The sequence below is a fragment of the Nyctereutes procyonoides genome, unplaced genomic scaffold, assembly GCF_905146905.1.
Source record: "Nyctereutes procyonoides isolate TBG_1078 unplaced genomic scaffold, NYPRO_anot_genome, whole genome shotgun sequence".
NCBI lineage: Eukaryota > Metazoa > Chordata > Mammalia > Carnivora > Canidae > Nyctereutes > Nyctereutes procyonoides.
In genome coordinates, this window is record NW_026575159.1 from 28,664,650 (window position 1) to 28,678,644 (window position 13,995).

At 47.7% G+C, this 13,995-nt stretch overlaps 1 protein-coding gene across 1 annotated transcript in view; it reads right to left on the reverse strand.

Moving 5' to 3' along the window:
* Window positions 1–13,995, reverse strand: part of FAM135B (family with sequence similarity 135 member B) — a 179,625-nt gene that overhangs the window by 19,266 nt on the left and 146,364 nt on the right. Inside the window, exons 9-11 of the mRNA XM_055314296.1 lie at window positions 9,593–9,748; window positions 8,756–8,829; window positions 2,515–2,669 (exon numbers count right to left, since the gene is read on the reverse strand). Of these exons, the coding sequence (XP_055170271.1) occupies window positions 2,515–2,669; window positions 8,756–8,829; window positions 9,593–9,748 (385 nt within the window). The remainder of the gene's footprint in view (window positions 1–2,514; window positions 2,670–8,755; window positions 8,830–9,592; window positions 9,749–13,995) is intronic.

Sequence of the window (13,995 nt, forward strand, 5' to 3'; positions counted from 1 at the left end):
ATCATGGCAGGCCTGCAGAATATAAATTACAATTCCTTTTGTCCAATTACACAGACACCGATGGTTGGGGAAAAAATTCCAATTCAGGCAGCCTGGTCAATGGTTAAGGTCCTTGGGCAAAAGGTTCAATTGCCTTGGGACAGAGGAGTGAGGGGTACCTGGGAGAAGCGATCAAAGACCATATGGACAGACTTTGCAAGGGCCTGGCACACAGTAGGTATCAAGCCACAGTACTGTAGCAGACCGGGAATAAATATTCCTATTTTAATGTGGAAATGGGACTCTTATTTCCATTTCTTCATTACACTGCAACAATGGAATGCAAATCCCACGACCTCATTGCAAATTACATTAAGGTCACCAACCCCTGGAGGGAAAGGGAATTCATTCTTTATCTGCTGATGCTTTTGCTCTGGGATTAAAGTGTCATCAGAGCACATGGTGAAGGAATAAAGGTCAGGAAGAGTTTTGAGTGCAGAAATAGTCTTGGGAAAGAGAAGGGAGAAGTGAGAGATCTGTAGAGAGGAGTCTTGGGGAGACAGCCAACCCTCTGAGAGCAATTGCCTTGGGGTCTTTCTGGGAAGACGGGATCCTTTGTGCTGGGGTCACAGACTCAGTTAAGTTCCCCATCCCAAGCACTCTGCAGACACAGGCAGAGATGGACAATACGAAGCTTTGAGGAACCTGCAGGGGCAGATGGCCTAGGAAAGGTGGCCCCCCAGCCACACCTAAGTCTAGGGCACCACCTTGGCGCGCAGAGGAGGAGGGCTGGCAGCCCCTGGCAGCCCGCGTAAGCCCAAGGTTGACTTCCCGGCTGGTGCTGCCAAAGGGATGGGGCTCAGCTGGTATGAAGATTTATAAAACATAAAGATATGCAATACAATTGTACGCATGAGTCGCAGGAGTGAGATTTACGTCCATTGCGGTGTCATTCATATGGAAAGGAAAACAGATCAGAAGACCTGCAACGAAGCCCAGTAGCAACATCTCAGGGTCCAATTGCCGGGGCTGATTATAAATTTTTTCCCTCCCTGTTCAAGGGTTCTGTAGCTACCTGATGTCACTGTAATGAAGACGAGCGCACACGCACACACAGGGACACACACACATACACACGCAGCCTGGGGCCAAGTGTTAAGCTCTTTGGGACCAGCTGCTGAGGCTGCCATCTCTGGGGCGCGTACCTTCCAGCTGTCATACACAGCATTGACACTAGATGTCAGGGCACAGCTGAGAACCAGGAGCATCCTTCCACCATAAAGCTGGACTGTCCTTGGAAGTCCGCCTGGACTTTTAAAAGAGCCTACAAATCTCTGCCTGCAGAAACTCTGGAATTTAAGTGGCACATCATTTAAACGATGGGTATCCCAGCATCAGGGTTTGAATCGCCTCACAAAGAGATGGTAGGACAGACCCTGGGCCTTGGAGCTGGAGTGACTTGCTTTGAACGTTGGCTTTTATTTGATTTACTTACTTTTTAATCTTTTTAAAAGATTTTATTTATTCATGAGAGACACAGAGAGAGACAGAGACACAGGCAGAGGGAGAAACAGGCTCCATGTGGGGAGCCCGATGTGGGACTCGATCCCAGGACCCCAGGATCACGACCTGAGCCCAAGGCAGGCGCTCAACCATTCAGCCACCCAGGTGCCCCGAACATTGGCTTTTATAAGCTGTAGGATCTTTAATACATACTTAAATTTGTTGAGCTTCAGTTTTTCTCTATGAAACAGGGTGCATGAGGTTTTTTTTTTTGTTTTGTTTTTAATAGGATTAAAAAGATAAAACATGTAAAACCTCCAGCCAGGTATTTTCTTGCTCTTTAAGGGGTTGTGATGGCTTGTGGGCTTCCATGAGCAGGACTGCAGGAGGGGACAGAGGACCAGCAACCATGGAATACCCCGTCCGCACCAGGCTCTCTCCAGCTAACCTATCAGTTCCTTAACACGCTGTGCAGAACAGCAAGAGAGACTGTGGTGTGGACACAAAGACACAGATCCACGCAAGCATGCTGTCTTTTCTCCCTGAGTGAGCGGCTCACCCACTAATTCAGTCACTGGGGCAGCCCACTTTCTCGAATACCGGGCCTGGTTCGTGGCATGAACCAAGCTCTCCATAGGAGTCTGAACCGAATGCCGCCAAAGTTCAACGAGACATGACTTCATATTTGTGTCATGCCTCTGAGATAAGAAAGGATGTCTGTCCTCTGCTCAGGGTATTCTGGTGAGGGGAGACTATGGTTCCTGTTTTATAGATGAAAACACTGAGGCCTCTAGCAGGATTTTACCCCAGAAAGGGTCAGGAAGGGGATCTCTGTCATAGCTGTCCTTCTGTGACTCTGATCTGAAAATTGCACTGAAACAAAGTCACCCCAAATAACTAAGCTTAGCCTGAGGTTTTGCTTCTCCTCCACAGCCTGACAAATTACTGCCTTGATTTGGTCCCACTGCTGGCAACTGACTGGGGACCCACAGAGGAGCCTTAGTGTTGAGTCTTTCCCAAGCAAGGACCAACCTGTTGCAGGGCAGTCCACGTATCTGTCCTCAAAGATAACGGGCAGGGTGTTCCAGTCGCCATCGATGTCGAGGCACTCCGCGGGCAGCGGGGGCATGGTGGTGAGGTACTCCGAATTCCGGATGTCCAGAGACAGCTGGCTGTGGGTTTGTATCCTGGGGACGCACGGATTGGGTTAGCGTCAGGGGAAGTTTAAAATGAGGTAAGAATCATTGCCCCAACCCCTGACTCCAAGAAAACGTTCAGCAGGCTCTGACAATACACCGTCTGTCTGTCCATCCTCTTCCTTTCTCCCTGCCAACCACCCAGCCAGCCCCTAGGGCCATGGTGGGAACTGGTCTGGGCACTGAGCCTAGAGGTCTTGGATGGTATGATCAAGGCACGTATCATGTTCTGTTTCAGTGGGATGCACTAAGTAACACTCTAGTGGAGCAGGAGCTGAGCTTCTAAATGGCTAGGAATCTTAAATTAGTCCTTTGGAGAAAAAACTTCAAGCTCTACGTATCCTCTACTCTTGCTTTTCTCACCTCCTATAGGACGTTAGGGTCTGAATCCTATGCTGTGGCATAAGTATTAAAAACATCTAAAACGCTTTCTTTTTTCTTGTTTTATTGCTTCCTGTGTAAACACCAGCAACCTTGATTGGGGTGTAAGTACCCCTAGTTTGGGAGCTATGTGTTTTGGTTCCTCCATGTAGGATAAAAAAACGTAGCCTGACTTCTGGAAGCCCCCATGTCACTCCTCAGCCATGTAGGCAGGTCACCTGCTCCCACAGAACAGCTCATAGCTACAGAGCTCCACACAAGCCCAGGGAAAATTCTCTCATTCTGCATTCTCAGGAACAAATATAATGAATGTATATGCCTATAGGATATTTTATATACATATTTTGAATATGCATTTGAAGTATGAATATTTTATTTCTTTCTTTCTCAGTTGGATTTTAACCTATGATCAAAAAGGATAAGCAGTGTGAGGCACCTGGATGGCTCAGGTTAAGAGTCTGACTCCTGGTTTTGGCTCAGGTTGTGATCTCAGGCTCATGAGATCCCGTCCCAAGTCGGGCCCTGCGTTCAGCAGGAAGTCTGTGTGGGATTCTCTCCCGCTCCCTCTACCCCTGCCCGCTTTCTCTCCCCACTCCCTGTCTCTAGAAAAAAAAAAAAAAAGAAAAGAACAATAAAAAAAATAAAAATGATAAGCAATGTATTCTCTTCCTCAAAGCCACAAAGGCTGCAACAACCTTATAATATTGTGAACCTTTCCTGAATACTTAAATAGACTTTTGTTGCAATCAGTCCTGCACTTCTTTGCTGTCATGTGAACCTAGACCTTTGGGTCCAGTGTTTAATTTATTAAAGAAGTCTACTGACTGGACACCCATGTGTGGAGGACCAGGTCTACAAGCTAGGGCATATACCTACAGGATGGAAACCTGATTCTGGACCTAAAGAGCTTATAGTCATGAATTAATGAGGTGATTAACCAAGTAACTATAACACAACATGAGAGGTTCTACAGAGCTGGGTCCAGGCTACTTTATGCAGGGCATTACCTCTTGCCAGAATGTGGCTTCTTGAGCGTACAGGCTTCGTGAATGTGACCCAGTACCTACAACAGTGCTTAGCATATGTTTAAAAAAATGACTAAAAATTCTAGAGCACAATTCTATCATCTCACACCTAGGATGGCTATTCTTAAAACAAACACAAAAGCAAGTGTTGGTGAGGATGTGGAGAGGGTGCGGCCCTCATACACTGTTGATGAGGATGCAAGACGCCACAGCTGCCATGGAAAACAGTACAGAAGTTCCTGAGAAAAGTAAAAATAGAAGTACCCTAGGATCTGATGATCCAACTCCCGGGTATTTATCCAAAAGAAATCAGGGTCTTTAAGAGGTTTGTGCACACCCACATGTGTAGCAGCACTATTCACAGCAGCCCAGCTACAGAGACAAGCTGAGTGTCCATGAACAGAAAAAGGATAAAGAAAATGCAGCACAATGGGATAGGATTCAGGCTTAGGAAAGAAGGAGACCTTGTCATACATGACGACATGGATAAACCTTGAGGACATTATGCTATGTGAAAGGAGTCGGCCTCACAAGGACAAATCCTGGCGATTCCACATTCAGGAGGTATCGAAAAATAATCAAATTCAGAGTCAAAAAAAAATAAAGGGTGGTTGCCAGGGGCTGGGTGGAGAAATGGGGAGATGCTGGTCAATGGGCATAAACTTTCAAGGGAGTAAGACAGGTTCTAGACACCCGCTATCTGGAGCACCCAGGACCTAGTCCATCACCTACTTATCTCCCCGACTCCAGGAGCTTAGCCAACAACACACAGATCCTTCTATTTTGGAGGTTGAGGAATCCACGTTCAGTTCTTCAGGATAATGGTTAACCACTATAGACCACATCCACAGCAAGGATGGTAGGAATGTGGGATCCGGACTCCAGTAGATTCCTGTGTGTATCACATGCTTGCCGTGAGGTCTAAGATAAGCTACTTAACCTGTCTGAGCCCAGGTTTTCCCAGTTTCTTCCTCGGTGAAGTGGGGATACAACCAGTTCCTAGCTCAAGGTATTAGTGTGGACATTAAATGAGCCAATGCAGGAAAAGCACTTGGCTGGGCTCTTCTTAGCAAAGTCATCTCAATAAACAAAACACCAGGAAGGCAGGGCAAGTGCCTCTTGGGTTCAACGCTATTGACATAGCATCTTGTAAAATGAGTAATCTTTAAAACTTAGTGCTATACTTATTATTATAGAAAAACACAAGAAGCAAAGTGATAAATCAATTGTCATTGTTACAGACGTTACATCACCAAGACAGGTTGTCCTGTACATCAACACTTCTGCATTCATTCATTCATCTCTCATTGAGCCCTTCCTTACTGCATGAAAAGCACAGGCTTGACACTCGTAAAGCAGAAGAGAGAGACAATAAAACACACCCTTGCTACCAGCCAGCTCTAAACCACTTGTAAACACTGCAACATTGCATTCTTAAATCCTGCAACCATGGCAAGAAACAATCTCCATTTTGCATGGCGACCGAGTACAAGCGCACACTCCCAGAAGCACACACTGAAGTGAAAGTTTCAGAAACGTGTCTGTCTCGTACTCTCTACTCCATCTTATTCTGTCAAAGCCCATCCTATCCTATCCTTTTCATGTGGAAGCGTGGTGGTGGAGGTCACAGTGTACTCAATGATTGTGTTTGAGAAACACAATCTACTCTGAGCTTGACCAAGGCGGGTCTTGACAGATGAGTGTCACCGGGGCCATCTTGTCTGTCCACTTGTCCATCCTGATTTGGGAGGATGGCTCTGTCTCCGATGTACACCCTCCCTGTCCGGCTCCGATACCCAGCGGGCCACACCCATGCCCACACACCCTTGCTAGCACGGCCTCACCCTGAGATGAAACTCTGTTCATAGCACTCTGTACCTTTACTCCAGGAACCTTCTCAGTCTGACATAATGTTCCCCTTTTGGTTCCATAACTCTTACTCCTAATGATCTAATTAAATTTTACTTCTTCCTGAATAATATTGCTGCTAGCCTTGTGTATACTTTCCCTTGCAGGTTAATATCTACGAGCGAGTAGCACTAAGTTCCTCTCGTGCTGTTCTGTGAGGCAGATGCTCTAGTCTCCTGGGTATTTGCAGGGCTCAGTTTGTGCCTGCTTCAGACCTCTGGCTGAATGTCATCTTCTCGGGGACTCTTCTGAGATAGCTGGATGGAACAGCAGCCCCTCATTCTGACCACACTCATATTGGCACATACCGCATTTGGCATACCATATTTATTTACTTGTATGCCTCCTGCTATGAAAATATAAGCCCCATGAGATGAGGGATTCATCTCTTTTGGTCACTGCTGACTAGTACCCACAAGAGTGTCAGGCCCATAATCAGCACTAAGCAAGTATCTGTTGAAGGAAGGACTCTTCTTTTCACTTCTAGGCAGCAACCTAAGAGAGGTGCAGGAACTGATCTGGTGTCAGAAATATTGCTGGTTACGGAACAAGATTTCAAACCATGTATAGGAGTTTGAGATCAGGTCTTTCCACCATATTACTTGCCAGCTTTTTAAAAAGCCCTGAATCATAACTGTCACGGTGCCAAGTCTGAATTCTCTATCCTGGTCCATCAGGTCCCACATAGACTGGTCCACCTCGTTGGTCCTGCCTATCTCCCCTCTCATTCCAGCTCCCTCCATCCTATAGCTTCGTTTGCCTTCCAGCTGCTCCTCCAACACCCTGTGTTCCCATGCAAGAGCCCTGACACCAGCTTTTCCTCCTGACCGGCCTTCTTTCATATCAAGGTCTGGCTGCCTATAACCCCAGTCTCCATTCAAATGTCACATCCTCAGAAAGATTCCCTCCCAGCACTTGGGCTACAACGGTCCTTATCTCACACCCAGTGCTGTGTTGGAGCCAGTCCCACCAGCTTGCAAGAGCCAACTGTGCACATCCCTTCCCAGCCCCCGTGTTCAGAGAGAACATATTGGCGGCCTGAACACCACTGTGGTGGGAGCATTCTCACAGTGAAAATCAGTGAGCACTACAGACCTAAGTTGTTTTTGTTTTTTGGAGAGCTAGTCCTTCAATGAGGATGCTGGCCATATCCCTTCTCATCATGTTCTGTGTCCTCACCTTGATTTGGTTTTCTTTACTTGTCACTACCTGAGATAACTGGATTTACGTCTTGCCTGCAGCTACCCTAGAATGAGAGACCCACAAGGACGGCATCAGTGACGTGTCCCTTGCAGGGTTGCAGGGCCTACTTGCAAAGTCCACAATTGTGTAACGTATTAGTCATCACCTAACATTTTTTGATCAGTGTCTGTGGCTTGACCGATGTGTTCCGTGTATGGATGTTCTCCTTTGGTCCTTACAGCTATTGTCCTGCCCATTTTAGAGAAACTAAGATTGAGGGAGGGGAAGAGAAAAATAACAACCCAGCAATAGAACAGTACTTTCTCAAGGGTCTGCTGTAGGCCAAAGGAGGAATAGGATCTTGATCCCAACTTGGCCAAGTACCATATCCTCTATACTTGGTATAAGTGGTCAACATCTCAACAAAACTCCTCTACAAGAGTAGTTGCCTATGTATCTGTCCCCTCCACGTGCACCCATCCATGCCCCTTGGGCACACAGCACAGTCCTGCAATCGAGGGCTTGCCTATCATGGAGACTCAGGAAGCAAGTTCCTGCCAGGATCCTGATTCACAGCATCTTGCCCAGTGGCCCTCATGGTTCTGTTCACATTTATCATGTTAACTCTTCTCATCTTAGCTGCTGGACAGAATGAATGAATATGAGAGTGACTGGAAGACTACCTGGCTCCAGACAAGCTGTCCTCTCCACAGATGTATTTTCTCTGCCCCATCCCCCTCCAGATTCCATAAGGCAAACTGTCAGTGCCGCCATACTTTTCCAACATGATGACGTGTGCAGAGAAGGAAGAGAAGGTCATAAAAAAGAGGGCGAGAAGGTTTTCAGGTCTGTCTTGTGAGACAGAGGAACCTGAAGTATTTCTCCTGCTGGATTTACCAGGCCATCTCGAACAATGACTCCATCCACATTTATTCTTTGAGGTGAATGTATGATTCAGAAACAAAAAGAGCCCCTTGAACTTGGTTAGCAAAGGCCAACCCATCTTGGAGGGACCCATCTGCTCCTGCCTACTGGGGAGATCTATAAGAGAATGACCTCATTTTCTGTCAACCCTCCTGACTCTTTTTGTATGTTTTCCCTTTTTTTTATTTTTAATTTTGGAGGAAGGCAGACTCAGAAATTCATCAGTCCTCCTAATTAGGTAGTTCCGTCTTCATTCTTATGCGAAATGCATTTTGAGGCTACTGCAGAGTCTCCAGCGAATTCTGTGTTTTTTCTGACATAGCTTGTGGCCACGCCACCTGCTTCTAATTCGTTTTACAAAGAAGACTCAGCACAGATGTCTTCAGGGACCTAGGAAGTCTTGATTCTGTCTATAGAACCATAATAACATTCAACAAAAGAAAACTTTGGCTATTGACCTTCTCTGCCACCTGCCAGCTCCTGCCTCTGCAATTTGTCTGACTCTTTTGCCTGCAGAGAAAGTGTAGCCTGAATGTGCAGAGGTGGGCAGACTTCTTTCCTTTGCAGTCAGAGACGAAGGGAAGAAGCGCCTTTGAACAAGAATGTCTTGGGTGGCCACTTTCACAGTGTGATGTGGGCATGCAATTGGTTACTTACAGATTTTCCTGGAAAGTCAGGACTGCAAGTTTTTGGTGCTCCATGTAAAAGAAGGCCTCAGAAAACCTTCGGACCTGAGGAATAAGATAATGCAAACAGTTTAATGCACTGGGTGGGCATGATCTTTAATTTCCAAAGGGAAACTGGGACTCACAGACGCAAGTGGTAGGAACAAAGGAGAGATAAGTCCACCACCAAGAGGTTTCAAAACAAGCTCTTCCACAGGTTCCCTCTCTCATCTGGGGCACTTAGCCCAAAGCTGGGTTATAGACACAGTTTAATGCATATTTATGAGAACCTGTTCTTGCATTGTTTTCTATACTTTGTTTATTTAGGTCTTATTTCTTCTACTAGAAGAATATACTTGAAGACCATGACCGTTAAGTAAATGCAGACGAACCAGAGTTTGCAAAGCCAGTCATGTAAGTGCAACTGATAAGTATTCTGTGGGCTCAGATATTCAGTCTTCTTGCTGTAAATGAGGAGACCAACATATTCTGTTATGCATTAGTACCATCCACATAGATGGCAAAGAAATACACCACGAACAACATCTTACATTTCAAAGCACTTCTCTAAAACATTTGCAGGGCACGTGTAACACCCTCATGCTATCATCTGGTAGCCAAGGCAGGTGTTAAATCAATGGTAGAGGCAAAGTTTTCAGAGGCTGAACAAGTTCATAAAGTCTGAGAGCTCATGGTGGGGCCAGGACTGGCACTCATGTCTACGAAGTCAACCTCAATTCCTATTCTGCCCAGTGAACTAACTGTTGGAAAGCTTCCTCAAGGGTCCACTGGCATGTGATTAGAGAATTCATACCATTTGACACCTTACCCTCAAGGTGTGATGTTCCTGGGTGAGATAAGTGGCCACCTGGGAGTGTAGAGTCACCGTGTCTAGGAACTGGGTCCACAGAGCCATTAGGTGGGAGGTGAGCCAGGCGAGATCCTTACTTATCTGCTCAGCTATCTTCTCTGGATTGTTCAACATCTGCAGAGGAAAAATGGCGGCAGTAAAGGACCTCTTCTGCATGAATCTACTACAGGCTCCCTCCCGAAGCCTTTGCTGACTTCCCTGCTTTTAGTGAATCTCTCCTTTCTCTGGACTCTGTATCACATTCCATTCTGGGCTCAGTCTTCTACAGTCATTATGGTTTCTACGTCTTCAGGGCTATTTGACAGGTAGGACACTAGGCATTTTGTGTGTGCTCCCCGTTTCACGCTCACCATTACCTTTTAATAGAGTTCTTGTGCATCATTTCACATAAAAATAAAATGAGAATCAGAGAAATTCAGTAGCACAGCCAAGGCCACACGGAGCTGGGATTTAGTGGCATGGCTGACCACAGACCCACCACACCACACTGCCTTTTGATAGTAGGTGTTGAAAACACTTCCTGAGAAATGCTAATGCCTTTATCATCTCAGAGTACCTGACTAGTTAGGTGATTTGCACAGGGTGGGTGCTCTACAGCCCTACCACCGTCACTCCAAATAGCTTAAGGGGGATCCTGGGTTGCCTTAACTACACCTTGAAGACACCAGCCTAGAGAGGGCCTAGAGCCTTTGAAGGGGAACCTTCGGGTGGCCTTAGTTTAGAACTAGGAGGTCATCCATTAGGGGGTGGGGTGGACTTTGATTCTGCAGAGGGGAGAGAGGAGATCAGGTCTATGAGAGAGACAGGGAGGCAGGTGTTAAAACCTGACACTGAGTGCTCAATCTCGTCATGTATTCAGCAAGCACTTAATGTGCATCTTCCATGTCTCAGGCACATGTTTTGAATAAACAGGGACATGAAAATGAATAAGGCTAGGGTCTCTGCTGGCAGGAGCCTCACTGAGTGGAGGAGGCAGCAAGGTGCGTTAAAGCTTAGGAGTGGTGGGAATCACTCTGCCACAGAGATGCATCAGGACACACAACCATAGCCATTTCAAGCCCATTACTGCCCCGTGCCTCAGTTTCTTCATCTGTAAAATGCATATGCAGAGCAAGTGACCACTTATAGGATGTAATAACAATAGGAAAAGTAAATTCAAAGCCTCGCTTCCACCCGTGGAAGTTCCTTTTGTTAGTCTTGGGCTAAAGGTTGATGCTCAAGGAAGGCAGCTGGGCTAGAGTGAGGCATCTACCTAAGAGGAGGGAAAAGAGGGAAGAAGCAACTTGGCAGTCAGTAAGGTTCTTAGAGTTCTTGGGAATTGTTATTTAATGATCAAGGACTGGCTGCCAGATACAGGGCATCAATCAAGTGGAGCATCTCTGAGCCACTTCTTCCAAGAGGAAAGGTCAGTCTTTGATGAAGACACCAGTTCCAAAGCTCCAGAGGGGGAGAATGGCTGTACTTTCTCCTGGTGGAAGGCTTCCTTCCTGTACTGGCTCTATTGGGAGACGGGGCAAACTGGGACTGTCCACTCTTGGCTCAGCCCCATAATCTGTGGCCAAACGTGTCAGGCGCAGAACACATAGGAGTGGGTTGGGGAGAGTGGGGGACACGGTCATCCTCTGGGGAACCTCCAGGCTGCAATATGAGGTTTTTGGATAGACCAGAAGTGGCTCCTCTCCACCAGTTACCCTCACCAATGAGCACCAAACACCTGCATTAGCACTTGGCACCATTTTACCCCGATGCCATGGCCTGCCTCACCTCTGGCTACCTTCCCTTCTGGCCACACCACCTGCTCACCGTGGCCTGAACACACCCAGCTCCTTCCAAGTACTAGGCTCTGACCACACTGCACATCCTCCTTGGAAGGCCTTCCCCTTTCATCTTCCAGACTCCCTTCTCCTTTGCTTCACCACCCAAGACGTGTCTGTTCTCCCCCAGGGCACTGTAAGGAGCCAACGCAGCCCCCCTCCTTCTGATGATTCTTTAGGAATGTCTACTCCACTCCAAGGGGACGTCAAACCTCCCTGTCCTTGAAGTGGACCTGACTTCACACACGCACTCTCATGGCACCACTGGACACACATTGTTCCCACGACCCTCCTCTACCTGCGTTCCGAGCATTAGACTTCTCTGTATTCCTGGTAACTACACGGTGGTGGACAACTCATGGGGCTTCAGTAACTCTTTATTGGAAAAAGTCTGGTGACTCTGCATCGATGCGAGGCACCCTAGGCCTCAGTAACTGGACTTCCCTTGCTGGGCTGCTGACTCCAGCCCCCACAGCTCTGCCATCTTCACTGCAGTGGCACCAGCCAACACAGTGTGAATGCTGAGCTCAGCTGCCAGAGCAAAAAGGAGAGAGAGCAAAGCTACTCACTGAATGTGTCTTTGGGAGAATGATCTTTTTTCCCCTTGGTTGATTACGGAAATGGCTTCAGATAAGGTTAAGGAAGCTTCTAATTAGGCCACAAGAGGACTCTTCGCCTTGCACAGACGCCCGGGCCTGTGTAATTACAGATGATGGGCATGGAGGGGCATCTCATGCAGGATGAGGAGAGGCCCTTCAAGCAGACAAGGACACAACGGGGCCCAACGCTCTTTCAAGTGAAGCCGCCTGAAGAATGCTCAGCCACTCACCTCTGCACTCCTGCCACGTGTCTCATCTGGGCTCTCACCATGCTCTCCTTTGTTCACTCGGCCCCGCTCACTTTGCTTACTGAGTGATTGTTCTATGTGAGAGGTGGGCTGAGCCCTGGGGAGCCACAGGTAAAAACACCCAGGCCTGGGAACAACCTGTATTGTGGCTCAGTGACAACCACGTATTTAGAGAGTTATAATACACCTACCATGTGCTGTGAAAGAGATATATACTGAGTGCTGTCGGAGGGTCATGGAGGCTTCCTGGAGGAGGTGATCCCTATGCTGGGTGCTCAAGGGAAAGGGAAGCCTCCATATGTTTCCTGAACTAACCACATTCCCTGGCACCCAGAGCCTTGCAGCTACAGAAGAAACCCCTCTGCAGCATGGCCAGGTCCCTCTGGATCCGTGGACCCCCACATTTAAGGGGAGGGTCCTGAAGGGCACTCTGGGCATCACTTCCAAAGCCCCACTCCTCAGTGGGGATACTCAGGGGGCCCTGCAGTTTTTTTTGGGGGGGTCACATTGGGGAAGGGAAGCCAGGCTGAGCAGAGTCAGACTCTGTGCTCAGCCTCACGGCACCGATATGAGTGATCAGAGCTGTGAGCTCCCTCCAGAGCTCAGCCCAGGGGGACCGCGGCTGGCCAGGGAAGAAGTCACCATGGTCACAGGGGACAGGCACTCTCTACACTTTTAGTTTCCTCTGCTAGGGAGCTAGGCTAATAAAACCTACATGCCCAAACCTACAGACCCAAGCAAGGATTCAATGAGAAGTCATGGAACATCCCTATCAATGGGATCGTTTTGAACCACATCACAAAGATGTTTTCAGGCTTAAGTGAAATAATTTTTTAAAAACCCTCTGGCAAGGCAATTTTCAAAAAAAAAAATCCACACGATTAAGTAAACAAAATAAGGAAAACCCAGGCCACCCCAACTGGTAGCTGTTTGTTTATGCACCATAACTTAATTTTTAGTATTTCCTGCTAGGAGGGCACAGCTCAGGGAAAGGCCATTCAGCAATTTAGGATCTCCCAGAAGTTTATGGGGGAAACCCAGAAAGAATTTATTTTCTGTGACAGGAAACCTGGTTTTGTTGAATTTTTTAAAGAGAACTGGCAACTGCCTTCAGGTAGGTAGTCAGCACATGTTGAGCCTGTCCGTTGTGCCCAAGCAGGTGGCTGAGTTCCAGCGGAGTAGAGAGCACACCGCATCCCTTCCCTGATGAGACTGCACCGCAGGGACCTTACCCTGTGCCTGACTCACCCTTCCAGCCCAGCCCCCAGGACAGGCTTCCCGCGCTCTGGGATTGTGTGGCTGTTCCCTCCCTGCCAGCGGGCACACCCTGACCCCTGCATGGCGAGCCTCCCAGACAGCCAGGCACCCCCACGTCTTACACCCCCTGGTCGAGCCCTGACCCTACTGGCAGCTTCTGAACAAGCCTCTTCCTCTTGAGTCCTGGGAAAGTGTCTCCATTGTATTCCCAACGAAGAGCAAAGTGGCCGCCAGCACACCGTGGGTGCTTGATAAGTGTTGACACGATGGATTCACTTGGAATAAAGATGCATTCGAATTGCTCCATGACTACAGAACTCGATGTTTTCAAATCCTCTTAAATCACAGACACGTTTCCATGCCTACGCGCCACCCTCCCCCCCAAACCTCATCTATTCTCTTTGATGGACAGTTAGCGCCCTGGTGTGGCTGCCCAGTAGGTG